Source organism: Rhineura floridana, chromosome 3, assembly GCF_030035675.1.
Source record: "Rhineura floridana isolate rRhiFlo1 chromosome 3, rRhiFlo1.hap2, whole genome shotgun sequence".
NCBI lineage: Eukaryota > Metazoa > Chordata > Lepidosauria > Squamata > Rhineuridae > Rhineura > Rhineura floridana.
In genome coordinates, this window is record NC_084482.1 from 206,410,539 (window position 1) to 206,436,303 (window position 25,765).

The 25,765-nt window shown below is 45.4% G+C and overlaps 1 protein-coding gene across 2 annotated transcripts; it reads left to right on the plus strand.

The window, feature by feature from the left end:
* Positions 1–11,709: 11,709 nt before the first annotated feature.
* On the plus strand, positions 11,710–25,423 carry LOC133381295 (zinc finger protein 850-like). 2 transcript variants are annotated; one of them, XM_061620238.1, is made up of 3 exons: positions 11,710–11,859; positions 14,497–14,591; positions 20,408–25,423. In XM_061620238.1, exon 3 carries the CDS (start codon positions 21,105–21,107, stop codon positions 23,373–23,375), a length of 2,271 nt encoding a protein of 756 aa, XP_061476222.1. In that variant the 5' UTR covers positions 11,710–11,859; positions 14,497–14,591; positions 20,408–21,104; the 3' UTR covers positions 23,376–25,423. The 2 variants fall into 2 exon arrangements, with proteins under 2 accessions (XP_061476222.1, XP_061476223.1); XM_061620239.1 differs by lacking the exon at positions 11,710–11,859 and adding an exon at positions 12,520–12,621.
* The last annotated feature ends 342 nt before the right edge of the window (positions 25,424–25,765 follow it).

Genomic DNA, 25,765 nt, shown 5'->3' on the forward strand with positions numbered 1-25,765 from the left:
CTTAATACAGGAGGGCAATTACGACTTGATAGGTATAACTGAAACTTGGTGGGATGACTCCCATGACTGGAATACAGCAAGTGAAGGATATAACCTTTTCAAAAAGAACAGAAGGAATAAAAAGGGAGGTGGAGTCGTGCTATATGTTAAAAATATATATCCCTGCACAGAAATACAGGAAGGTGAGCTTGGTAGTTCCACTGAGAGTATCTGGATTAAAATTAATGGGGCAAGTAATAAAAGGAACGTGGTGCGTGGAGTCTATTACTGACCACCCAATCAAGGAGAAGACAAGAATGTAACTTTTGAAAAGCAAATTGCCATTGTTTTGAGGAGGCATGATGTAGTAGTAATGGGGGATTTCAATTATCCCGATATCTGTTGGGAGACAAATTCTGCCAAACACGGCCCCTCCAATCAAGAGGCAGCTGGACAGCCATCTGTTGGGAATGCTTTGATTTGCATTCCTGCATTGAGCTTGATGGGCTTATAGGCCCCTTCCAACTCTACTATTCTATGATTCTAAGCGGGCCAGAATCAGTTTTATATGTGTGGACCATCTGGTCCCTGTTACCAATCTGGCCGCTGCATTTTGCACAAGCTGCAGTTTCCGAACTGTCTTCAAAGGCAGCCCCACGTAGAGTATATTGCAGTAATCTAACTTGGAGGTTACCAGACAACTGAAGTCCGGTTACCCTGTCCAGATAGGGGCACGGCTGGGCCACCAACCAAAGTTGGTAGAAGGCACTCAGTGCCACCAAGACTACCTGAGCCTCAAGTGACAGAGATGGTTCTAGGAGAACCCCCAAGCTATGAACCTGCTCCTTCAGGGGGAGTGCAACCCCATCCAGGACAGGTTGGACATCCACCATCTGGTCAGAAGAACCACCCACTAGCAGCATCTCAGTCTTGTCTGGATTGAGCCTCAGTTTATTAGCCCTCAACCAGTCCATTGTCACAGCCAGGCACCGGTTCAGCACATTGACAGCCTCACCTGAAGAAGATGAAAAGGAAAAATAGAGCTGTGTGTCATCAGCATACTGATGGCAACGCACTCCAAAGCTCCGGATGATCACACCCAATGGTTTCATGTAGATGTTGAACAGCATGGGGGACAGAACTGACCCCTGTGGAACCTCATAGTGGAGAGTCCAGGGTGCTGATCAATGTTCCCCAAGCACCACCTTCTGGAGCTGACCCACCAAGTAGGAGCGGAACCACCTGTCATGGTCTCCCGCCCCCACAGGGCACGGATTGCATGCTTCAGACCCAATTCCCACCCTTGGGGCTATTGATCTGGAACCCAATCACCAAATTCTGCTTGCCAAGGCTGTGCAAACCAACACCAACCCTGCAAGGTAGAAGATAGGCTGCCACCACCCCTTCACTGGTTCAACTCTGAACTAGGGGAACTCAGAGCCCAGAAATAGGTAAACCAAGGTTCAATACAACAAGAGCCAAACTCACACTCCTTGTCCAGAAACCTCTGGTAAAACCCCAAAATATACTTAGGCTTAACTTCTTTGTCCTTGGTAGTTTCGTGGTCAAATGGTCAAGGTGCTAGATTCAGAACCACCCTTACCCTCAATGAACACACCAGGTTAAATGGAAGTAGCTTTATTGATAATATAAGTGCACATCAAAATATATAGCAGCAAAACAATTCCTCAAAACCACACACCCAATCAAGGGTTCAGATACAACATAAGAGGTTTCAACACACAAGAAGAAAATAACAAACTAGCTATCCTGTCTGCTTACTTAGGAGGTAGTTAGTTGTAATCTCATTTCTCCTCAAAGAGAATAGCATCAGGTAAGAAACAATGGAACCCCACCTAGGTGACCACCAGCAAGATGGACACCCAAAGAAACCCTCCCAGGGAACCCATCCAGGGAACCAAAGCTGTGGGTCTCAGACCCTATACTTAAGGAAAAAGAAACCCAATGGTCCAGGATTAATTAACCAATCAGGGGCTTTCTGATGTAATCAGATTCTTGAAACTTCTTCACTTTTTCACGCCTCGCAGGCCCCCCTCCCAACTGTGTTCTTCACCTTCTCAGGCCTGCATGTCCTTGAGTACCAGGCTCCTACTGATCAGCAGAGATAACCAGGTGTTTCTATTCAGGCCTCCCCAACTGCTTACAGCTGGAAACAAAACTTAATTTTTTTTCCTTTGCAGAGGCCTGTCTCCTGATAAGATGTAACTCCCAGAGTTCTTTGTAACTGAGCCATGATATTAAAAATCAGATTACCAAATTCACAGAAATTTACAATTTCATGACAGAGACAATAGTCAAGAAATCAGAAGAAGGCAAGGACTGGGGAGGGCAGCTGTGAGAGAACTAGAAAAGGTCCTCAAATGCAAAGATGTATCACTGAACACCAAAGTCAGGATCATTCAGACCATGGTATTCCTGATCTCTATGTATGGATGTCAAAGTTGGACAGTGAAAAAAGCGGATAAGAGAAAAATCATTTGAAAGATGGTGTTGGAGGAGAGCTTTGCGGATACCATGGACTGCGAAAAAGACAAATATTTGGGTGTTAGAACAAATTAAACCAGAACTATCACTAGAAGCTAAAATGATGAAACGGAGGTTATCATACTTTGGACACATTGGGTGTTAGAACAAATCGAAACAGCTGGTATAGCATAGTGGGGAGGAGAGCCTGGCTGGGAGTCCAGAGTCTGTGAGTTCAAATCCCCGCTCGTGTCTCCTGAGTGTAAAGGGCCAGCTAAAGATCACCCCCACAGGGAGTGGCTCAGGGGTTACGTGCCCTGCCACCTGTGCAGCCGTGGGCAAGTTGCAGAGTCCCAAGGAGCCCAGTTGCCCCCCAGCTGGCAGTTGCGGACAAGGAAGGGGCTGGCTTGTGCAGCTGTGGCAAGCTGACCAGGCCCTAGCCAGCTGGGGAGGACCAGCCTCAGAGGGAGGCAATGGGAAACCCCCTCTGAATACCATGAAAACCCTCCTCATAGCGTAGCCGTAAGTCAGGATCGGAAGGCAGTCCATTTCCATTTTCCAGAACAGATTAAACCAGAACTATCACTAGAAGCTAAAATGATGAAACGGAGGTTATCATACGTTGGACACATCATGAGAAGACCTGATTCACTAGAAAAGACAATAATGCTGGGAAAAACAGCAGGGAGTAGAAAAAGAGGAAGGCCAAACAAGAGATGGATTGATTCCATAAAGGAAGCCACAGACCTGAACTTGCAAGATCTGAACAGGGTGGTTCATGACAGATGCTATTGGAGGTCGCTGATTCCTAGGGTTGCCATAGTTGCGATCGATTTGAAGGCACATAACAACCTCCCAGACAAAGGAACAAGACATAGTCTGACCTCTTGTTCAACTTACAAACTGTATGACAACAGAGGATACCACTCCACCTTGCATTGAACTCACATTACAGGATGCAGCTTGGCCTTGCCTTCAACTTTGCGTTATCCTCGTTACTATGGCAACATCTCCTCAGTCATTTCCAATCACATCCTCAGTCTAAGAATAAGACTTTGCTTCTTCAGCGCATTAACAGTTGAATCTGAAACTGCAATTTGATGTAAAATCAGACTGATTACAGTATGTTGCTACTTAAGCAATTAATCTAGCTGTTGGGAAAAAACAAATTTGGCCTGCCCAAAATGCAGGTTTTCAGCCTGATATGCTTAAACCGCTTCACTTAAGGAAAGGTGGGTATGGTCAATTAAAAACACAGAGCACACCTAGAATTTTTCTAGAATATATTTCAACTCCCACTGTTTTATCTTGTGCAAACTGAGACACTCCTCATGTCCACTGGAGACTATTCTGCAGAATAGTCAGTGCCATTATTCCAGTTTTCTTAGTATAAATTTTGCAAAGTGTTGCTGAGCTTCTCATATTCATCCTTATTGTTCTGCTGTCCCCTTGACTGATGTTCTTGAGTCACTTGAATCTTGACCCAATTGCTACCGAGCATAACATTATATCGTTGTTCCTAATTTGCCAAGCATACTCGACACACCTGTTGCTATAGAAACATTTTCTACACACCTACTGCATTTAAACAATATAGCGGTTAATCATATACAGATCTATTGCTCTTTATAATTTCCTTTTACTTCTTCTAGCTCCTAAACTATATTTCCTAATATATGGATATATATAAATTCCCCATTATTCCCACTGTTTTATCTTGTGCAAACTGAGACACTCCTCATGTCCAGTGGAGACTATTCCAGAATAGTCAGTGCCATTATTCCAGTTGTTTTAGTATAAATATTTAAAGTGACTATCTGAACTATATTAACTGTCTTAATATTGCTGCTTCCTTCTGTTATTTGGGGTGATTGCAAGTGTTACCACCACTCACCATATGCTCAGAGGCACATGTTACCAAATTCTTCCAACCTACACAGGAAGTGGATTGGACTGTGAAAGACCAACCCAAACTGTGTTTGCATTTTTACAAATTTGTAGGGCAGTACAAGAGGACAGGTCTCCTGCCTCACTGGTGAATTCACTGTAGCTGCCCAATTTCCCTGCTTCTTTAAAGTTTGATAGAAATATCTGATGGCTACACAAACGTTCTTAAACCGCAGCTTTTTTTGCTTATTAGTGAATTTATCTGCTTTTTAATCTGGGAGGTAAGAAATGGGACCACAGCTGGTATAGCACAGTGGGAAGGGTAGCCAAAAGTCAGGATCGACTTGAAGGCAGTCTATTTCCATTTTCAAGAAATGGGATCCTGTGCAAGTTTGCTGAAAATGAATGGATCATTTGCATACTGTTGAAGAAATTTGGGTCAGGTTTCTCTGAGCTCTACAGAATGGCTAGGCCTGAACTTTATTGTTATGCATATTGCTGAAATTGCTCTTATTTGACTAAGAAAGGAAGTGGGATAAGAGTTATATTCAGATGCGAAATGATAGCTTGCAAAGCCACATATTATCAAGGGAGATATAAAGGAAATGAGGAGGGGGGAAATTGGAGTCGTTTGTATGAGAAAGGAAAGGACAAGTTATCTTGACATTGCATAGTTCTAGAAAAAGTAGCTACATGTTTATGCCAATTAAGGAATATCTATGCCAAGTTATTGTATTGAGTGACATATGTTTATGTATCATCATGTGATAATTGTGTAATCCAGGTAACCTTGAAAACAGTTTATAAGGATGATGAGTGGAACATGAAGGGCAACCTCCCAAGCAATTGCTTGATAATAAAGCTATCTAATCAAAGCATCAATTCTGTGTCTTGAGAGTATTGGTGGATAGGGCCAGCATTGAGCTCAGCAGGGGTTAGCCCAGTTGGGCTCCTGCAACAATACTTATTGAGTTCAATGGGATTTACTTCCCTGCAATGATTTTTAGAATAGGTGAAACTGATCATGGGGGAGATGGGGGAGGAGGAGGAAGGGCTGAGGGGAGGAGGTGGATGGGAGCAGGCGGGGCGGGGCGGGCTTGATCATTTGCATGCTTATTGAGTTCAATGGGATTTACTCCAGTTCAATCATGCTAAGGATAGGTGAAACTAACCGGGGGGGGGGAGGGAAGAGGGGGAGGGGGAAGGGAGGGCCGGAGTGGGCAGGGGAGGAGGAAGAAGGAAGAGGGGAGGGAGGAAGAAGGTAGGAGGAAGGAGGAGGAGAGAAAAAGGAGGGGAGAGGAAGGAGAGAGGGAGAGGAAGGGGAAGGGGAAAGGCAGGTATGAACTTTTACATGCTTATTGAGTTCAATGGGATTTACTCCCGTGCAATCACGCTTAGAATAGGTAAAACTGACCATGGAGGAGGAGAAAGAGGAGGGGACAGTAGAGGGGAGAGGGAGGGGAGGAGGAAGGGAAGGGTGAAGGAAGGGGGAGAGAAGGGGCAAAAGGGCTTGGATAGGAAGGAGGCAGCGGCAAGGGCAGTTTTGATCATTTACATGCTTTTTCAGCTCAAGGGATTTACTCCTGTACAATCATGCTTAGGATAGGTTAAACTGACTTGGGAGAGGAGATTGGGTGGGCAGGCACTGGGCAGAGGGGAAGCCCCTTTCCTTTCCAAAAGGAAAACATTGTGAACAGTATCGCTGTTTTTCAGGGTTCCCCCCACCTTTTTATTCTACAGCAGGTATATGTAGCCTCCCACCCAAATTTAAACCAAAGCTATCCCTGGCCATGTCCACACCAGACCTTTATTTCACTGCAGAGAGTCATGGCTTCCTCCAAAGAATCATGGGAAGTGTAGTTTATGAAGGGTGCTGAGAGTTGCTGGGAGAGGCCCTATTCCCCTGACAGAGCTACAATCCCCAGAAGAGAGGCTGACTCTTCAACCACTCTGGCCACTGGAGCTCTGTCAGGGGAATAGCAGTCTCCTGACAACACTCAGCACCCTTCACAAACAACACTTCCCAGGATTCTTTGGGGGAAGCCATGACTGTCTACAGTGAAATAAAGATCTGGTGTGTGTGTGGTCCCCTGATTAGCCTAGCCAAACAGCTGTGAGTCTGGCTTTTACAACACTGACGGTTCTTACTGAGCATGCCCGATGCTATAATAGACATCAATGTTAAATTTCTTAAATTAAAAATCAGCCATGCATTTTTCTTAACTTTTAAACTGCAGAAGTTGAAGGGGCAAGGTCAGCAATAGGATTACAGGTACTCTGTGAACATGACTGATATTTAATTAATTTCAACCAATTGTGACAGAAAAAAGTCCAACAGGGCTCTGGATTCCCCCCCCCTCTTGTTTTCCACTTTGAACTCTAGATTCCCTCTGTCTGTTTTGTGTTTCACCATGAAAACATATTAAGCAAGTGTTTCTGAGTTCAGGACTATACGTTTTGTAAGGTTTTGTTTCGAAATGTGCTTAGGGGAGGCATCAGAATGGCAATCAAAATTATCAGGCTTCTGAAATTATCATAAATGCATAATGATGTCATAAAATCATAAAAAATAAGTAACTGAGGCTGCCCACCCCAAAATCTACTCTGGGCCAAGACAAATCATACACTCCAGGAAAGGGGAGGGTGTCCCCTATGAGATGCCAGTGCATCCCGCCTGGCCCACAGTTTCTGCTGGATGCAGGACATGGATGAAGGTATCTACACAAAACCAAAATAGAAAAAAATGCAGGAAAAAATAAGTAACTGGGGGTGCCCTCTCCTCAGTCTGCTGTGGGACAGGACAAATCAAACACCCCAGGAAAGGGGAGGGTGTGCTCTATGAGATGCAAATGTGTCCCGCCTGGCCCACAATTTCTGCTGGATGCAGGGCATGGATGAGTGCATCTATGTATAACAAAACTAGACAAAAACACACAGTACAGGGCTACTGCTGGCGCCAGGCATGATTAGCAGAGCCATAATACATGAACACTCCCCCCCATTCTTAAAACCCTGGAACACGCCAGGAACGGGCCAACAGCATCACATAGTTGCCTGCCTTGGACTGGAGCTTGCGCAACCACATTCAGTCCCCCTAGAGATCCCCATTTCTAGGTTCCGGATAAACGTCTCTGCTGTTTTGAGAAAAGGGAGCAACTCTGTACATTGAACCCTTTCCTCGTTGGTTTATTGACTTGAGAGAGCTCTGTCTCTGCCAGGCAAGGAAAAACTTTCCAGACAAATAGATTAGCACATTGCTAAGAACATAAAAACCAACAACAAAAAATTCTATAAATACATTCAAAGCAGGAGACCATCTAGGGAGACAATTGGACCCTTGGGTGATAAGGGAGTCAAAGGTGTCCTAAAGAACGATAAGGAGATTGCAGAGAAGCTAAATGAATTCTTTGCATCTGTCTTCACAGTGGAAGATATAGGGCAGATCCCTGAACCTGAACTAACATTTGCAGGAAGGGATTCTGAGGAACTGAGACAAATAGTGGTAACGAGAGAGGAAGTTCTAGGCTTAATGGACAATATAAAAACTGACAAATCACCGGGCCCGGATGGCATCCACCCGAGAGTTCTCAAAGAACTCAAAGGTGAAATTGCTGATCTGCTAACTAAAATATGTAACTTGTCCCTTGGGTCCTCCTCCGTGCCTGAGGACTGGAAAGTGGCAAATGTAACGCCAATCTTCAAAAAGGGATCCAGAGGGGATCCCGGAAATTACAGGCCAGTTAGCTTAACTTCTGACCCTGGAAAACTGGTAGAAAGTATTATTAAAGCTAGATTAACTAAGCACATAGAAGAACAAGCCTTGCTGAAGCAGAGCCAGCATGGCTTCTGCAAGGGAAAGTCCTGTCTCAGTAACCTATTAGAATTCTTTGAGAGTGTCAACAAGCATATAGATAGAGGTGATCCAGTGGACATAGTGTACTTAGACTTTCAAAAAGCGTTTGACAAGGTACCTCACCAAAGGCTTCTGAGGAAGCTTAGCAGTCATGGAATAAGAGGAGAGGTCCTCTTGTGGATAAGGAATTGGTTAAGAAGCAGAAAGCAGAGAGTAGGAATCAACGGACAGTTCTCCCAATGGAGGGCTGTAGAAAGTGGAGTCCCTCAAGGATCGGTATTGGGACCTGTACTTTTCAACTTGTTCATTAATGACCTAGAATTAGGAGTGAGCAGTGAAGTGGCCAAGTTTGCTGACGACACTAAATTGTTCAGGGTTGTTAAAACAAAAAGGGATTGTGAAGAGCTCCAAAAAGACCTCTCCAAACTGAGTGAATGGGCAGAAAAATGGCAAATGCAATTCAATATAAACAAGTGTAAAATTATGCATATTGGAGCAAAAAATCTGAATTTCACGTATACGCTCATGGGGTCTGAACTGGCGGTGACCGACCAGGAGAGAGACCTCGGGGTTGTAGTGGACAGCACGATGAAAATGTCGACCCAGTGTGCGGCAGCTGTGAAAAAGGCAAATTCCATGCTAGCAATAATTAGGAAAGGTATTGAAAATAAAACAGCCGATATCATAATGCCGTTGTACAAATCTATGGTGCGGCCGCATTTGGAATACTGTGTACAGTTCTGGTCGCCTCATCTCAAAAAGGATATTCTAGAGTTGGAAAAGGTTCAGAAGAGGGCAACCAGAATGATCAAGGGGATGGAGCGACTCCCTTACGAGGAAAGGTTGCAGCATTTGGGGCTTTTTAGTTTAGAGAAAAGGCGGGTCAGAGGAGACATGATAGAAGTGTATAAAATTATGCATGGCATTGAGAAAGTGGATAGAGAAAAGTTCTTCTCCCTCTCTCATAATACTAGAACTCGTGGACATTCAAAGAAGCTGAATGTTGGAAGATTCAGGACAGACAAAAGGAAGTACTTCTTTACTCAGCGCATAGTTAAACTATGGAATTTGCTCCCACAAGATGCAGTAATGGCCACCAGCTTGGACGGCTTTAAAAGAAGATTAGACAAATTCATGGAGGACAGGGCTATCAATGGCTACTAGCTGTGATGGCTGTGCTGTGCCACCCTAGTCAGAGGCAGCATGCTTCTGAAAACCAGTTGCTGGAAGCCTCAGGAGGGGAGAGTGTTCTTGCACTCGGGTCCTGCTTGCGGGCTTCCCCCAGGCACCTGGTTGGCCACTGTGAGAACAGGATGCTGGACTAGATGGGCCACTGGCCTGATCCAGCAGGCTCTTCTTATGTTCTTATTGTGCTCCAAAGGACAGAGTTTATTGATCAATAACAACAAGCAACCAGTAGTGCTAGTAGGAGAGCCAATTCTTTCAAACTTCACTCTGCCATTACAAGATAATACACAGTCTTTTATAATAATCCATACCCCGGTACCCTCCCGAAGAGGGTGGACCTTCTGACCCTGTTATGACATCCCAGAAGGCACAACAGAAGATGTACAGAGACATTTCTGAAAAGCTTCAAACTAGACCCAATATATAATTTATGGGAAGCAACCTTGTTTGAACAAACATTCTTTGTATACTAGTTCCTCTTTTAGTACAATGTTATCCTGACGTTGTATTAAGGAAACTACCCAAACCACAAACCACTGTTTTCTTCACAATTGTGCTAGTACCACGGTATCCAAATGAATATGCTTCTTCTTTTATGCAAAACACTGCAACCATTTGATATACTTTTATTATAACACACAGCACTCAATTTACTGGAAAGGAAAACAAGAAAGCTTCCAGGATGAATATTTAAATCAGAAATCTCCTTCCACACACGCCTGGTTCTTCTGCCCCAACGCGTCCCTCCTCCTCACCCCAAGGGACCATTTTGGTTGCGCGTAGATGCCCTTATCCATGCCCTGCGCCCAGCAGATGCCCTGGGCCATGTGGGAAGTATTGGCTTCTTGTAGAGAACACCCTCCCCTTTCCTGGGGTGTATGATTTGCCTGGCCCAGAGCAGATTGTGGGGAGGGCACCCTCAACTACTTATTTTTTATGATTTTATGACATTATGGATTTAGGACATTTCAGAAGCCTGATGATTTTGGCTAAATAAATTTATTGTTATTCTTGATGGGGAGAGTCCCCCAATCACAGCGATAGATCATACGGGATACCCCAACATATATTGTAGGGTTCAGAGACACGTTAACTTTGGCTTGTAGTTGCTGTAGCTGTCAACTTTTCTTCTTTTTTAGTGTTTTGAACTTTCAAGGAAATAAGGAACTGGGAACTAGGAATCAACTCCAGATGATGGTTAGGGGTTGTAGGGAAGTGGTAGCCCATCTGCCTCTGGGAGGGCCACAGATTCTCCTTCCCTGTTCCAGAGAGCAGATGCCCAGGAGGCTTTGCTCCTACCCCTCCACGGCTGGTGGTATTTAAGTAAAAGGAGGGGAGATCTGTCTATAAACGTGCTTGAAGGAAGAGGAGGCTGTTTGTACTTTGAGGCTTCGAGAAACTGCCTAAGTGACTCTGTTGATCCATTCCTGGGGTGTCCCAGGGTTGTGTGCCTGGGGCCTTTGGAGTTTTATGGCTACGCTAAGCTTGCCTGGTGCTAGCGCTTTCCCCGGTCAGGCCCTGTTCAAGGGCCCCAGGACTCAGACTCAGCCCTTAATCAGCCCACCCTGCTGCCTGCTCACTCATCGCCAGGCACAGAATCCGGGAATCGCAGAGTTGGAAGGGGCTTACAAGGCCATCGAGTCCAACCCCCTGCTCAGTGCAGTCATCCAAATTAAAGCACCCATCTGCACAGACGGCAAGCCAACCGCCTCCACCTCACTGCCCCATTCGGTCCCTGAGAAGGGTGAAATGGGGGGGTCTGTCGTCTCAGAGCCTGACATTCTGGGAAAGGTGTCCAGGCATTGCCTATAAAAAAAGAAAAGATTTTGGAATCATAAAAGGGCTCCAGCTGGTCCAGAGCAGGACAGAACGAGTCTAGTCCCCCTACCTGAACCTCTGGGAGCTACTGCCAGTGTAGAGAATGCAGAGCGAGAGGCTGTCTTAAGGAAAGGGCTGTAGCTCAGTGAGAGAGCATCTGCCTCTCATGCAGAAGGTCCTGGGTTCAACCCCAGCATTTCCACGTAGAGCTGGGAGAGACTTGCATGTGAAACCCTGGAGAGCTGCTGCCACTGAGCTTGAGGAAAGGTAAGCTATGGAACTCCTTGCCACAAGGGAAAACGCTGTGGCAAAGTACACAGGAATTTCCAAAGCTGGATCAGATATCAACAGAAGCGGCGCCGCTAATTGCCAGCTGATCACGCCAACCTCTGCACCAATCTGAATGCAGAGGAAAGTTTTGGTAGGGGGGAGTCTTTGAAATACCTCTCCTACCACTCAGTCCTCCAAGGGTTATTGAGCTCCGGATCCTAGAAAGGCAGGAAGTTTGATAAGCGGAGGGAGACTATAGGGAACGTCCTTTCCTTCCTTCCTTCCGAGTAGACAGAGAGGGAAGTCGGTCTGGGGAGAAAACTTGGTCGAGGCTGATGCAAGGACAGGAGAGAGAGAGAGAGAGAGACACAGAGAGAGAGGTAAAAGTTCCACGTGGGGGGAAAAGGACCCAGAAGGTGCTTTTGGGGGAGGGTTGGGGTGAAAAGAGGGGAAATCCTCCCCAACTCCCGTCGCGGAGTTTAAGGTAGGGGGTGATCCTTGCAACGTGGGTCTCAAAGTGATGCGGGGTTTCCATTGCAAGGTCCTCTTTGAAGCCACCCCCCCCTTGAAGATCAGCCCGGTTCCCTGGGGTGAAGAGGGGGGAAGCGCTGGGGCAGAGGAACCGGCCGTGCTTGCCTGGGGGAGGCAGAGACCTCTGAAACAGAGGAAGGGATTAAGTGTACAGAGTTGCTCCCTTTTCTCGTAACAGCGGGATGTTTATCCTTAGCCCAGAAACGGGGATCTGCACAGACGGCAAGCCAACCGCCTCCACCTCACTGCCCCATTCGGTCCCTGAGAAGGGTGAAATGGGGGGGTCTGTCGTCTCAGAGCCTGACATTCTGGGAAAGGTGTCCAGGCATTGCCTATAAAAAAAGAAAAGATTTTGGAATCATAAAAGGGCTCCAGCTGGTCCAGAGCAGGACAGAACGAGTCTAGTCCCCCTACCTGAACCTCTGGGAGCTACTGCCAGTGTAGAGAATGCAGAGCGAGAGGCTGTCTTAAGGAAAGGGCTGTAGCTCAGTGAGAGAGCATCTGCCTCTCATGCAGAAGGTCCTGGGTTCAACCCCAGCATTTCCACGTAGAGCTGGGAGAGACTTGCATGTGAAACCCTGGAGAGCTGCTGCCACTGAGCTTGAGGAAAGGTAAGCTATGGAACTCCTTGCCACAAGGGAAAACGCTGTGGCAAAGAACATAGGAATTTCCAAAGCTGGATCAGATATCAACAGAAGCGGCGCCGCTAATTGCCAGCTGATCACGCCAACCTCTGCACCAATCTGAATGCAGAGGAAAGTTTTGGTAGGGGGGAGTCTTTGAAATACCTCTCCTACCACTCAGTCCTCCAAGGGTTATTGAGCTCCGGATCCTAGAAAGGCAGGAAGTTTGATAAGCGGAGGGAGACTATAGGGAACGTCCTTTCCTTCCTTCCTTCCGAGTAGACAGGGGTTTCCATTGCAAGGTCCTCTTTGAAGCCACCCCCCCTTGAAGATCAGCCCGGTTCCCTGGGGTGAAGAGGGGGGAAGCGCTGGGGCAGAGGAACCGGCCGTGCTTGCCTGGGGGAGGCAGAGACCTCTGAAACAGAGGAAGGGATTAAGTGTACAGAGTTGCTCCCTTTTCTCGTAACAGCGGGATGTTTATCCTTAGCCCAGAAACGGGGATCTGCACAGACGGCAAGCCAACCGCCTCCACCTCACTGCCCCATTCGGTCCCTGAGAAGGGTGAAATGGGGGGGTCTGTCGTCTCTCGAGGGACTGAATGTGGTTGTGTGGTGTATACAAATGTTTGGAAAATGGCAATGGGGGAATCACACCTGAGAGAATAAGTATAGGCAAACTACGTGATTTTTAGGCAGTTTAGGCAGAGGAACCACCAGGCTTGCGAGGGGAGCCAGCGGGGGAGGGATAGCTGTGCTTCTTTTCGTTTGTCAGAGAGCTGGGGGATTTCACAGCCTCTGAATTCCCTTCCCCTCCGAAGAGCCTTGCCGATTTCCCCTTCTGGGCAAAGAAAAGCGGAGGGAGCTTTAAAGTGACCAGGCTCATCTCTTCCCTTTGCAAGCTCCAGTCTCAAGGCAGGCGATGGTTGGGGGTGGGGGGAGTGGTAGCCCCTCCTGGGAGGGCCACAGGCTCCCCGTCCCTGTCCCAGAGCGTTGCAGAGCTTGGAAAAGTTACTTTTTTTGAACTACAACTCCCATCAGCCCCAGCCAGCATGACCACTGAATTGGGCTGATGGGAGTTGTAGTTCAAAAAAGTAACTTTTCCAAGCTCTACCCCCTCCACAATTGATGACAATGATGCGCTTGAAGGAAGAGGAGGCTGTTTGCGCTTTGAGGCTCCTGGGATTTGCATGAGTGATGCTGTTGACCCTTTCCTGGGCTGTTCTAGCATTTTAAGAATGGGGGCTTTCGTGTTTTATGGCTCTGCTAATGACGCCTGGCACCAACAGTTGCTCATGTCAGGCAGCGACCAAGGGCTTCAGGACTCAGAAGGCCCTTAACCAGACCAGCCAGCTCACTCGTCCCCAGGGCCAGCTTCCATTTGCCCCCCACCCCAGATATATTTGTTCAACACTTTTTACAAAAGTCTCAAAGTCTCTTACAAAAAATATTAAAATATAGAACATCTTATTGTGGAAGAGCAAAGTCCCCTGGGGTCATTGCCTCTATGTAGGGATGTCTTGTGTATGTGACAGGATGGATGGGGGGGGGACTTAAACCACAGATGTTCTGTAACTGCACTAACCACAAAGAAGCCAGTTTAAACTGGTAAAATGCTTCAGTGCTTGATGCTGTGGAAATTTCCATTGGGTAGCTAAGACGAGGGAGTAAACTACCCTTGCCGCCTTGCTTCATTTCAGCGGAGAGATGACAAAATCCTTGCTGTTAGAGCTGCTTGGAAGAGCCGGGGTGCCCCTGCCGTCGGGCAGTTTTTCCTTGCATGCTTGACCCCTTGTTGCAACAATAAAAGGTGCCTCTGGCTAGCTTGTTACCATAAGCATCTTGTGTGCCTCTTTTTCCACAACAGTTCCTTGGTGTCAGCAGTGGAATGCAAGCACCTGGAGACTAACCGGTGAGGACCACGGACCACTCCTTCTCGAACCACAGTGCATCACATCTAAGGTGAGAGACCTTTTTAATCTCTGTTGCGGGGTTTTGAGGGGAGGCTGCCCGTAGGCTCCAAATCCATCCGTAGGCTTACTGCCTCCCGAACCTTGAATCAACAAGCAGTCCAGACTCACCTCTGGGCATCCAACTTCTGTACATTGTCTAGTCTATGCTGGGCTGGACCTGGTTAGTCGGCTGGTCTGAGGGACGGGAAGAGTGCGAATGACCCTGTGTGAATGAGAAAAGTGTGGAGACAGACTTTGCTCTCTGGTCCTTGACTTAGAGGCTTCAGAGTGAATTCCGAAACTGTTCGCAGCCGCCAACAGACCTCTGCTAGACCTAAGGTTGTTGACCAGAGAATCTGGGATGCAAGGGCGGACAGTGGAAGAATAACTGCCGGGGGCCTCCCAGAGAAGCACTTCAGCATATTATATGTCCAGATGGTTTCCAAAGGGCTCTGGGGAGTTTTCCGGTTGATAGGGCTGGTGTTCATGTCAAAACCCTGGTTGAACTGTGGAATACAGAAATGACCCGTGCGGTTGACACGATTGCTCCTGAGCGCCCTCTCCTGTGTAGAGCTTGTATGGCTCCATGGTATACCCCAGAGCTGAGAGCGATGAAACAATATAGGAGACGGCTCGAGTGCAGATGGAGGCGAACTCCTAGTGGATGCAGTTAAACACTGGTAAGTGCCTATGGTAAGCTGTATTTAGGGGCAGTGAGGGCAGCAAAAAAACAATATTTTGGTGCCACTATCAAATCATCAATCTGCCGCCCAGCAGAGCTCTTCAGAATTGTCCAGGGGCTATTACACTCTGGCCCCAGGGACATAGTAGAACCATCTGAGGCCCACTGTAATGAATTTGCTAGGCACTTCCAGGATAAAATCTTTAGCATCCGCCAGGACTTAGACTCCGGTGTTATAGCAGGTGAATCAAGCGAGGTATCCAGAGCACAGCCTTGTCCCGATTTCTTGGATGAGTTTCAGTTGGTACAGCTTGAGGACGTTGACAAGGTGCTTGGACAGGTTCGTGCAACCACTTCTGTGCTGGATCCTTGCCTTTCTTGGCTAATAAAAGCTAGCAGGGATGGAACAGCCAGCTGGGCCAGGGAACTGATTAATGCCTCTCTGCGAGAGGGGGTGGTGCCTGGCTGCCTGAAAGAGGCAGTAGTGAGACTACTCCTGAAGAGGCCCTCCCTGGACCCAAAAAATCTTAATAACTATAGGCCGGTAGCAAATGTTCCATTCCTGGGCAAGGTCCTGGAACGAGTGGTGGCAGGCCAGCTCCAGACACTCGTGGATGAGACTGATTATCTGGATCCATCTCAGTCGGGTTTCAGGCCTGGTTTTGGCACGGAAACAGCCTTGGTCACCCTGTATGATGACCTTTGTTGGGAGAGAGACAGGGGGAGTGTGACTCTTTTGAATCTCCTTGATCTCTCAGCGGCTTTCGATACCATCGACCATGGTATCCTTCTGGGGAGACTAGCTGAGTTGGGAGTGGGAGGTATTGCATTGCGGTGGTTCCACTCCTACTTGGCAGGTCACCTCCAGAAGGTGGTGCTTGGGGAACATTGCTCGGCACCCTGGACTCTCCAGTATGGGGTTCCGCAGGGGTCAGTTCTGTCCCCCATGCTGTTCAACATCTACATGAAACTATTGGGTGCAGTCATCCGGAGCTTTGGAGTGCGTTGCCATCAGTATGCTGATGACATGCAGCTCTATTTCTCCTTTTCATCTTCTTCAGGTGAGGCTATTAATGTGCTGAACTGGTGCCTGGCTGCGACAATGGACTGGATGAGGGCTAATAAGCTGAGGCTCCATCCAGACAAGACTGAGATGCTGCTAGTGGGTGGTTCTTCTGACCAGATGGTGGATGTCCAACCAGTCCTGGATGGGGTTGCACTCCCCCTGAAGGAGCAGGTTCATAGCTTGGGGGTTCTCCTGGAACCATCTGTGTCACTTGAGGCTCAGGTAGCCTCGGTGGCACGGAGTGCCTTCTACCAACTTCGGTTGGTGGCCCAATTACGTCCCTATCTGGACTGGGATAACCTGGCTTCAGTTGTCCATGCTCTGGTAACCTCCAAGCTATATGGGGTGGTATACAAGTGCAATGCAGTGGGGCTGCCTTTGAAAACGGTTCGGAAACTGCAGCTTGTGCAAAATGCAGCGGCCAGATTGGTAACAGGGACCAGACGGTCCGAACATATAAAACCGATTCTGGCCCGCTTGCACTGGCTGCCTTTATGTTTCCGAGCTCGATGCAAGGTGCTGGTTTTGACCTATAAAACCCTACAAGGCTTGGGACCACAATACCTGATGGAACGCCTCTCCTGATACGAACCCACCCGTACACTACATTCAAGATCAAAGGTCCTCCTCCGGGTGCCTACTCGAAGGGAAGCTTGGATGGTGGCAACAAGGGAGAGGGCCTTCTCAGTGGTGGCCCCCAAATTATGGAATGATGTTTGTGACGAGGTATGCCTGGCACCAACGCTATTATCTTTTCGGCGGCCAGTCAAGACTTTCCTCTTCTCCCAGGCATTTTAGCATGTGTTTTAAATTGTTTGTATATTGTTTAAAATTTTTAAATTGTGTTTTAAATTGTTTTTAAAATATGTGTTTTAAATTGTATATTTGTTTTAATGTTTTTGATTGCTGCAAACCGCCCAGAGAGCTTTGGCTATGGGGCGGTATACAAGTGCAATCAATCAATCAATCAATAATGTTAAAATATAGAACATCTTACCAAATATGTAAAATCCTAAACACAGAAAAAAAAATAGAACTAAGGCTGTTTTCAATGTAGTGCTAACACAATTGTTCTATCAGCACAAGGATTTCTCCTTGTGTGATGGAAGAACCTCCCCCTCTCCTCCCCCTGTGCACTCTCTAAATCTATTCCGGGGCTTCCCCCAACCCTCCCGAGCAGATTTGGGGATGGTGTGGGGTGCATGCGGGAGGGAGGAGAGTGCTTAACCCTAGTGCTAGTACAAAAAGTAAGTTGACAATAAAAACACCCATCAACAAGAGTAAAAAGGGAAGAACCCATCTGTTTGTCCTGATGTGCAACCTATACTCTGGACAAGAGGCTACTGTAAAGACAGAATATGGAGAAACCGATTGGTTCCCCATCAGAAAAGGTGTGAAAATGATGTGTGTTCCCAATTAAACATTACTGTACTAATTCATAAGTTCGCCAATGAATGAAATTCATAAGTTTGCAAACATAAGAACATAAGAACATAAGAAGAGCCTGCTGGATCAGGCCAGTGGCCCATCTAGTCCAGCATCCTGTTCTCACAGTGGCCAACCAGGTGCCTGGGGGAAGCCCGCAAGCAGGACCCGAGTGCAAGAACACTCCCCCCTCCTGAGGCTTCCGGCAACTGGTTTTCAGAAGCATGCTGCCTCTGACTAGGGTGGCAGAGCACAGCCATCATGGCTAGTAGCCATTGATAGCCCTGTCCTCCATGAATTTGTCTAATCTTCTTTTAAAGCCATCCAAGCTGGTGGCCATTACTGCATCTTGCGGGAGCAAATTCCATAGTTTAAATATGCGCTGAGTAAAGAAGTACTTCCTTTTGTCTGTCCTGAATCTTCATGTAACTATGTATCTTTTTGCTAACTAAAGGCAATACAAAAAGGTCATTTTCTTTTTACTTTATTTTATTATTCACACAAAACATGTTCCTACTCCATAATGATTTTCTTATTTGTCCTTATTTGCCTTGTTACATTTTTTATAACATTTGAATTGAAAAATGAACCAAAAAAGGTAAGGGCGCTGATTTATAATTTGCAGGGGGGTGCCGAACTCGCCAGCACCGTCCCTGAGCTCACTGGGTGACCTTGGGCCAGTCACTGCCTCTCAGCCAAAGATGAAGGCAATGGTAAAACCACCTCTGAATACCATTTACCATGAAAACCCTATTTATAGGGTCGCCATAAGTTGGGGTAGACTTGAAGGCAGTCCATTTCCATTTTCAAACATGATTCCACAGAACTAAATCCCACTGAACTCAAAAAGTATGCAACTGGTCAAACCTACCCTCCCTTCTCCTCCCTCCAGTCCCCTCCCTTTTGCCCCTTCCCTCCCCTGTGCCTCCAATCCTCTCCTTCCCCCTCCCCCCCTCCTCCCCATGGTCAGTTTTACCTATGTTAAGCATGATTGCAGGGGAGTAAATCCCACTGAACTCAATAAGCATGCAAATGATCAATCCATTCTCAGCAAGCTTGGACAGGATCCCATTTCTTACCTCCTAGATTAAAAAGCAGGGAAATTAACTAATAGGCAAAAAACCTTGCGGTTTAATAAAGTACCTATAGCCCACATATATTTCTATCAAACTTTAAAAAGCAGGGAAATTGGGCAGCTATAGTGAATGCACCTGGGGAGCAGGAGACCTGGCCTCCCTACAAAGTTGTCAAAATGCAAACACAATTTGGGTTGGTCTTTCACAGTCCAATCCACTTGCTGTGTAGCTTACAAGAATTTGGTAACGTGCCTCCAAGCAGATGGTGAGTGGTGGCAACACCTGCAGTCAGCCCAAATAATAGAAACAAGACATGTGCTGTGCTGATCTTGTTTTAGCAGCGATGAGCAACATTATTAAGACAGTTGACATAGTTCAGATAGTCACTTTTAATATGTCTGATTTACTTTGCCATTTTAGTGTAGTTTCCTATCGGAAGAGAGCCAGAAAGAGAGCCAGTGTAGCGTAGTGGTTAGTGTGGGACTACAACCTGGGAGACCAGGGTTCGAATCCCCACACAGCCGTGGAGCTCACTGGGTGACCTTGGGCCAGTCACTGCCTCTCAGCCTCAGAGGACAGCAATGGTAAACCACCTCTGAATACCGCTTACTATGAAAACCCTGTTTGCAGGGTCGCCATAACTCAGGATTGACTTGACGGCAGTCCATTTACATGATCCTATAGGAAATCATTTTCTTTTGCTTCTATTTCTGTGAATATGTGAAATACAGCAACACTTTACAAAATTTACACTAAAAAAACTCCAAAAATAATTGTGGAATAATTGCACTGACTATTCTGCAGAATAGTCTCCAGAGGACATCAGGAGTGTCTCAGTTTGCACAAGATAAAACGGTGGGAGGTGAAATATGTTCTAGCAAAATTCTAGGTGTGCTCTATGTTTTTAATTGATGATGCCCACCTTTCCTTAAGTGAAGTGGTTTAAGCATAGCAGGTTGAAAACATGTATCTTGGGCAGGCTCAGTTTGTTTTTTCCAACAGCTAGAGTCATTCCTGAAGTAGCAACATGTTGTAATCAGTCCCATTTTACATCAAACTGCAGTTTCAGATTCAACTGTTAATGCACCCAAAATAGAAATAGAACATCACCTCCAATTTGAAACACAAAAGGCTGTCTTCACCATCATATCACACTGACCAATAAAGAGGCTTTGAAATTAATAAAAATAAGCTTGACACAGGTTTCTAGAATGAGAGAAACATTTTCTATATTCGATTCTCTATAGAAATAGTAACACAGGAATGAAGAAGAGGAACATTATGTTAACTTTTTCTTTGAAATGTATTTTGATATTACATATGTTATAAGATAACTAACAAATATGATAGAGGAATAAATACCTGCCTCTAATAGACTAGATTTATAGATTACAAGTGAAATATACACCTTGCTGAGTATTAACTGGTGAGGCATTCCCCTTATAGTACAGAACAGCAGAGCAAACCTCTGCAGTGTTAGTGGAGCAAGAAAAGAGGAGAAATGATTAAAGAGTAGCCACTTATTATACAATCCTTTGTTTCTGATTTGGATTCCTATTTTTTTCTCTCCCATGCAGTGAATGGGCAGGAGAAGGAGAATTATTGAGAGCCATCTGCAACATCATTGGGAACAAGCTAGTATAACATGGCGAAATGAATATTGGGAAATCAAAGGGATTTAAAAGGGACGAGGGAAATCAGTGTACGATTCAGAGGAAGAAATCTTCTACTCCTTAGGGTGTTGACATCCACGAAAGCTTGATTCAGCAAGAAGACCAGAAAGAAAACAGAAGAGAAAAGCTTCCAGTGTGAGGGGGAAAATTGAAATATAAATTAAATAGACGTTGCATAATTCACACAAGGGGAAAACCATGTAAATGAATGGAGTGTAGGAGGAGCTTGAGTCACAGTCATAACCTAATTGAGCATAAAGGAATCCACACGGGGGGAATTAATCTGCATGAATTAAATCCATGAAGTGTGCAAAGAGCTTCAGTCATAGCAAAAGCTGTATTTCACATCAGAGAATCCACAGAGGCATGAAACGTTTAATGTGTTGAGTAGGGAAAGACCTTCGGTGATAGCACGAAATTTATTTTGCCTCAAAAAACCCATACAGGGAAGAAGCCATGCAAACTTATGGAATGTGTAAAGAGCTTCAGTCATAGCTGGCTTTATGACTAATAACCAGTACAAGGGTCTAGCCATTTAAATGTGTGCAGTGTGGAAAGTGTTTCACTCATAGCGAGAGCTTTACAAAGAACGCACACAAGGATGAAGGCATATAAATGTGTGGAGTGTGGAAAGAGTTTCAGTCGTAGTGACAGCCTTACTTTACATCAAAGAATCCATACAGGGGTGAAGCCATATGAATGTGTGGAGTGTGGAAAGACCTTCAGTCAAAGTGGAAGCCTTAATTTACATCAAAGAATCCATACAAGGGTGAAACCACATAAATGTGTGGAGTGTGGAAAGAGCTTCCGTTCTAGAGGAGACCTTAATTTACATCGAAGAACCCACACAGGAGTGAAGCCATATGAATGTGTGGAGTGTGGAAAGACCTTCAGTCAAAGAGGAAACCTTAATTTACATCAAAGAATCCATACAGGGGTGAAACCACATAAATGTGTGGAGTGTGGAAAGAGCTTCCGTTCTAGTGGAGACCTTAATTTACATCAAAGAACCCACACAGGAGTGAAGCCATATGAATGTGTGGAGTGTGGAAAGGCCTTCAGTCAAAGCGGAAACCTTAATTTACATCAAAGAATCCATACAGGGGTGAAACCACATAAATGTGTGGAGTGTGGAAAGAGCTTCCGTTCTAGTGGAGAACTTAAGGTACATCAAAGAACCCACACAGGGGAGAAGCCCTATGAATGTGTGGAGTGTGGAAAGAGATTTAGTCAAACAGGAACCCTTCATGTACATCTAAAAACCCATGCAAAGGTGAACCCATATGGATGTGTGCAATGTGGAAAGAGCTTCAGTCGATATGGACAACTTTTTCACCATGAAAAAACCCACACAGGGCTGAAGCCATTTAAATGTATGGAATGTGGAAAGAGTTTCACTCGCAGGGCTGTCCTTATTATACATCAAACAACCCACACGGGGATGAAGGCATATAAATGTATGGAGTGTGGAAAGCACTTTAGTCAGAGTAGTGGCCTTACTTTACATCAAAGGATCCATACAGGGGTGAAACCACATAAATGTGTGGAGTGTGGAAAGAGCTTCCGTTCTAGTGGATACCTTAATATACATCAAAGAACCCACACAGGAGCGAAGCCATATGAATGTGTACATTGTGGAAAGAGCTTCAGTCAAAGTGGGACCCTTAGCGTACATCAAAGAACCCATACAGGAGCAAAACCACATAAATGTGTTGAGTGTGGAAAGAGCTTCCGTTCAAGTAGCTGTCTTTCTTCACATCAAAGAACCCACACAGGGGTGAAGCCATATGAATGTGTGGAGTGTGGAAAGGGTTTCTCTCATAGAGATAGTCTTACTACACATCAAAGAACCCACACAGGGGTGAAACCATTTAAATGTGTGGAGTGTGGAAAGACCTTCAGTAACAGAACAAACTTTCATACACATAAAAAACTCCACACAGGAGTGAAGCCATATGAATGTTTGGAGTGTGGAACAAGCTTCACCCGTAGACATCACCTTACTTCACATCAAAGAACGCACACAGGGGTGAAACCATTTAAATGTGTGGAGTGTGGCAACAGTTTCAGTCAGAGATACAGCCTTACTGTACATCAAAGAATCCACACAGGGGTGAAGCCATATGAATGTGTGGAGTGTGGAAAGAACTTTAGTGACAAGAGTAGCCTTACTTCACATCAAAGAACCCATACAGGGGAGAAACCATTTAAATGTATGGAATGTGGAAAGAGCTTCAGTCAGAAGGGAAGCCTTACTTTACATCTAAGAACCCATACAGGGGATAAACCATATAAATGCGTGGACTGTGGAAAGAGCTTCACTTGTAGTGGCTCCTTTACTAAACATCAAAGAATCCACACAGGGGTGAAGCCATATGAATGTGTGGAGTGTGGAAAGAACTTTAGTGACAAGAGTAGCCTTACTCCACATCGAAGAACCCATACAGGGGAGAAACCATTTAAATGTATGGAATGTGGAAAGAGCTTCAGTCAGAAGGGAAGGCTTACTTTACATCTAAGAACCCATACAGGTGAGAAACCATATGAATGTGTGGAGTGTGGAAAGAGTTTTGCTCGTAGACATCACCTTAGTAGCCATGAAAGAACCCACACGGGAATGAAGCCATATAAATGTATGGAGTGTGGAAAGAGCTTTAGTGATAGTAGTGGCCTTACTTCACATCAAAGCATCCATACAGGGGTGAAACCACATAAATGTGTGGAATGTGGAAAGAGTTTCCGTACTAGTGGACAGCTTACTATTCATCAGAGAACCCACACAGGAGTAAAGCCATTTGAATGTGTTGAGTGTGGAAAGACCTTCAGTCAAAGAGCAAACCTTGCTAGACATCAAAAATCCCACGCGGGGTGAAATCATATGAATGTGTGGTGTGTGGAAAGAGTTTCAGTCATAGCAATTGCCTTACTACACATCAAAGAACCCACATGGTGATGAAGGCATAGAAATTAATGGAGTGCAGAAAGAGCTTTAGTCAGAGTAGTAGCTTTACCCTACTCAAAGAATCCATACCAGGGAGAAACCATATAAATACATGGTTTGTGGAAAGAGCTTCAGGAATAGTGGAAATCTTGTTGTTGTTGTTATGTGCCTTCAAGTCAATTATGACTTATGGCGACCCTATGAATCAGTGACCTCCAAGAACATCTGTCATGAACCACCCTGCTCAGATCTTGTAAATTCAGGTCTGTGGCTTCCTTTATGGAATCAATCCATCTCTTGTTTGGCCTTCCTCTTTTTCTACTCCCTGCTGTTTTCCCCAGCATTATTGACTATTCTAGTGAATCATGTCTTCTCATGATGTGTCCAAAGTATGATAAGCTCAGTTTCATCATTTTAGCTTCTAGTGTCAGTTCTGGTTTAATTTGTTCTGGAAAATGGAAATGGACTGCCTTCAAGTCGATCCTGACTTATGGCTACACTATGAGGAGGGTTTTCATGGTAAGTGGTATTCAGAGGTGGTTTACCATTGCCTTCTTCTGAGGCTGGTCCTCCCCAGCTCACCAATTATTTGTCTTTTTCGCAGTCCATGGTATGCGCAAAGCTCTCCTCCAGCACCACATTTCAAATGAATTGATTTTTCTCTTATCCGCCTTTTTCACTGTCCAACTTTCACATCCATACATAGTGATTGGGATTACCATGGTCTGAATGATCCTGACTTTGGTGTTCAGTGATACATCCTTGCATTTGAGGACCTTTTCTAGTTCTCTCATAGCTGCCCTACCCAGTCCTAGCCGCCTTCTGATTTCTTGACTATTGTCTCCATTTTGGTTAATGACTGTGCCGAGGTATTGATAATCCTTGACAAGTTCAATGTCCTCATTGTCAACTGTAAAGTTACATAAATCTTCTGTTGTCGTTACTTTAGTCTTCTTGACATTCAACTGTAGTCCTGCTTTTGTGGGTTGTTGCAACTTATAGCCTGTGTCCATATCTTTACCATAATCAGGAAGGCACAATGGGTTAGGAAAATGAGGCAGGAGAGTAGCCCAGGGTGCTTTTGTGGTTGCCCAATCCCTGGCCTGGTCCTGAAACTCCAGCTAGACATCTCTTGAGGACCTTTTTATATAAGGCCTAGGTAACGGTATAATTTTTAGAATAGCTACTCATTTTTATGATCGTTTTGTAATGTTTTGTAATGCCAGATGATGACTCTTGTTGGGCCGAATATGGCCCACGGGCTGTTGTTTTCCTATGCCTTCTGTACTAGGATAGCTGGGAATGTAGTATGCATCCACCAGAGGGCTGATAGAATTTAGGTAGAATTTAGCAATGGAAGCTGTAATTAATTATAATTATGTAACCGGGGTCATGAACATTTTTGACCCAGCAGGGACGTTTAATTCTGAGAAAGTGCTGGGGTGCCAATCACAAAAATGGCTGCTGTTGGGGGGATGGCATTGCATATAATGGCTGTCATTTCTCAAAAAGCTGAGGATCAGGGAAAGGTAGGCCATAAAAATCTGTAGGCATATCCCATCATCAGTGGGAAGAAGGCCCCTCTCCTGTACTTAGAATGGGTGGGGGGGTGCATGTCCAATCCTGGCATCCAGTGAAATGTGAAGATGCCTGAGGAGGCTTGTTCAGTGTAGAAAAAGGTGAGCCAGTCTTGCATATATTGTAGAATTTTGAGGGGCTATATATTCAGATCTTTCACATGTGCCATATGAGGGTGCACTGGCACCCACGGGCACCACATTGGCAACCCCGTAATAGGCATTTTACCTGATGTTTTAATACTGTATTTCCCACTTTAGTTTGCCATGTAACTTTACTATTGCCTGCATGCACTGTTTCCATATATTTTACCTTCCCCAAGATTCATCTATGTATCATGTGCTTTTGATTTTGCTTTGCTTTTCTTTGTAGATGATATTTTAATCTTTAATAAAATGAAATTCATGGTCTGTTACGGAAGTAGTCTAAATAGTATTTCCAAACTGATTCCAGCCTTCGCTCATATCTGGTCACAACCCTCTTGCTCACTGGGAAAAATTAAGAAACTCAGTTTCACATATAAGTTTATGGATAGCGGAAAGGGCTTCAGCAACACAGTCCACGAGTGGGAGAAACCACGTAAATGGAGTCTTTAAAAAGCACAGAAGCCTTGCTGTACAGGAAAGAATGCTTACAGTGTGAAATGATCATCAGTCAACACACAATCCTTACGTCATACCACAAAAACAAGAGAGAGACCACTTTACATAGTTATATATGAAACAGAAAAAATGGAGGTTCGC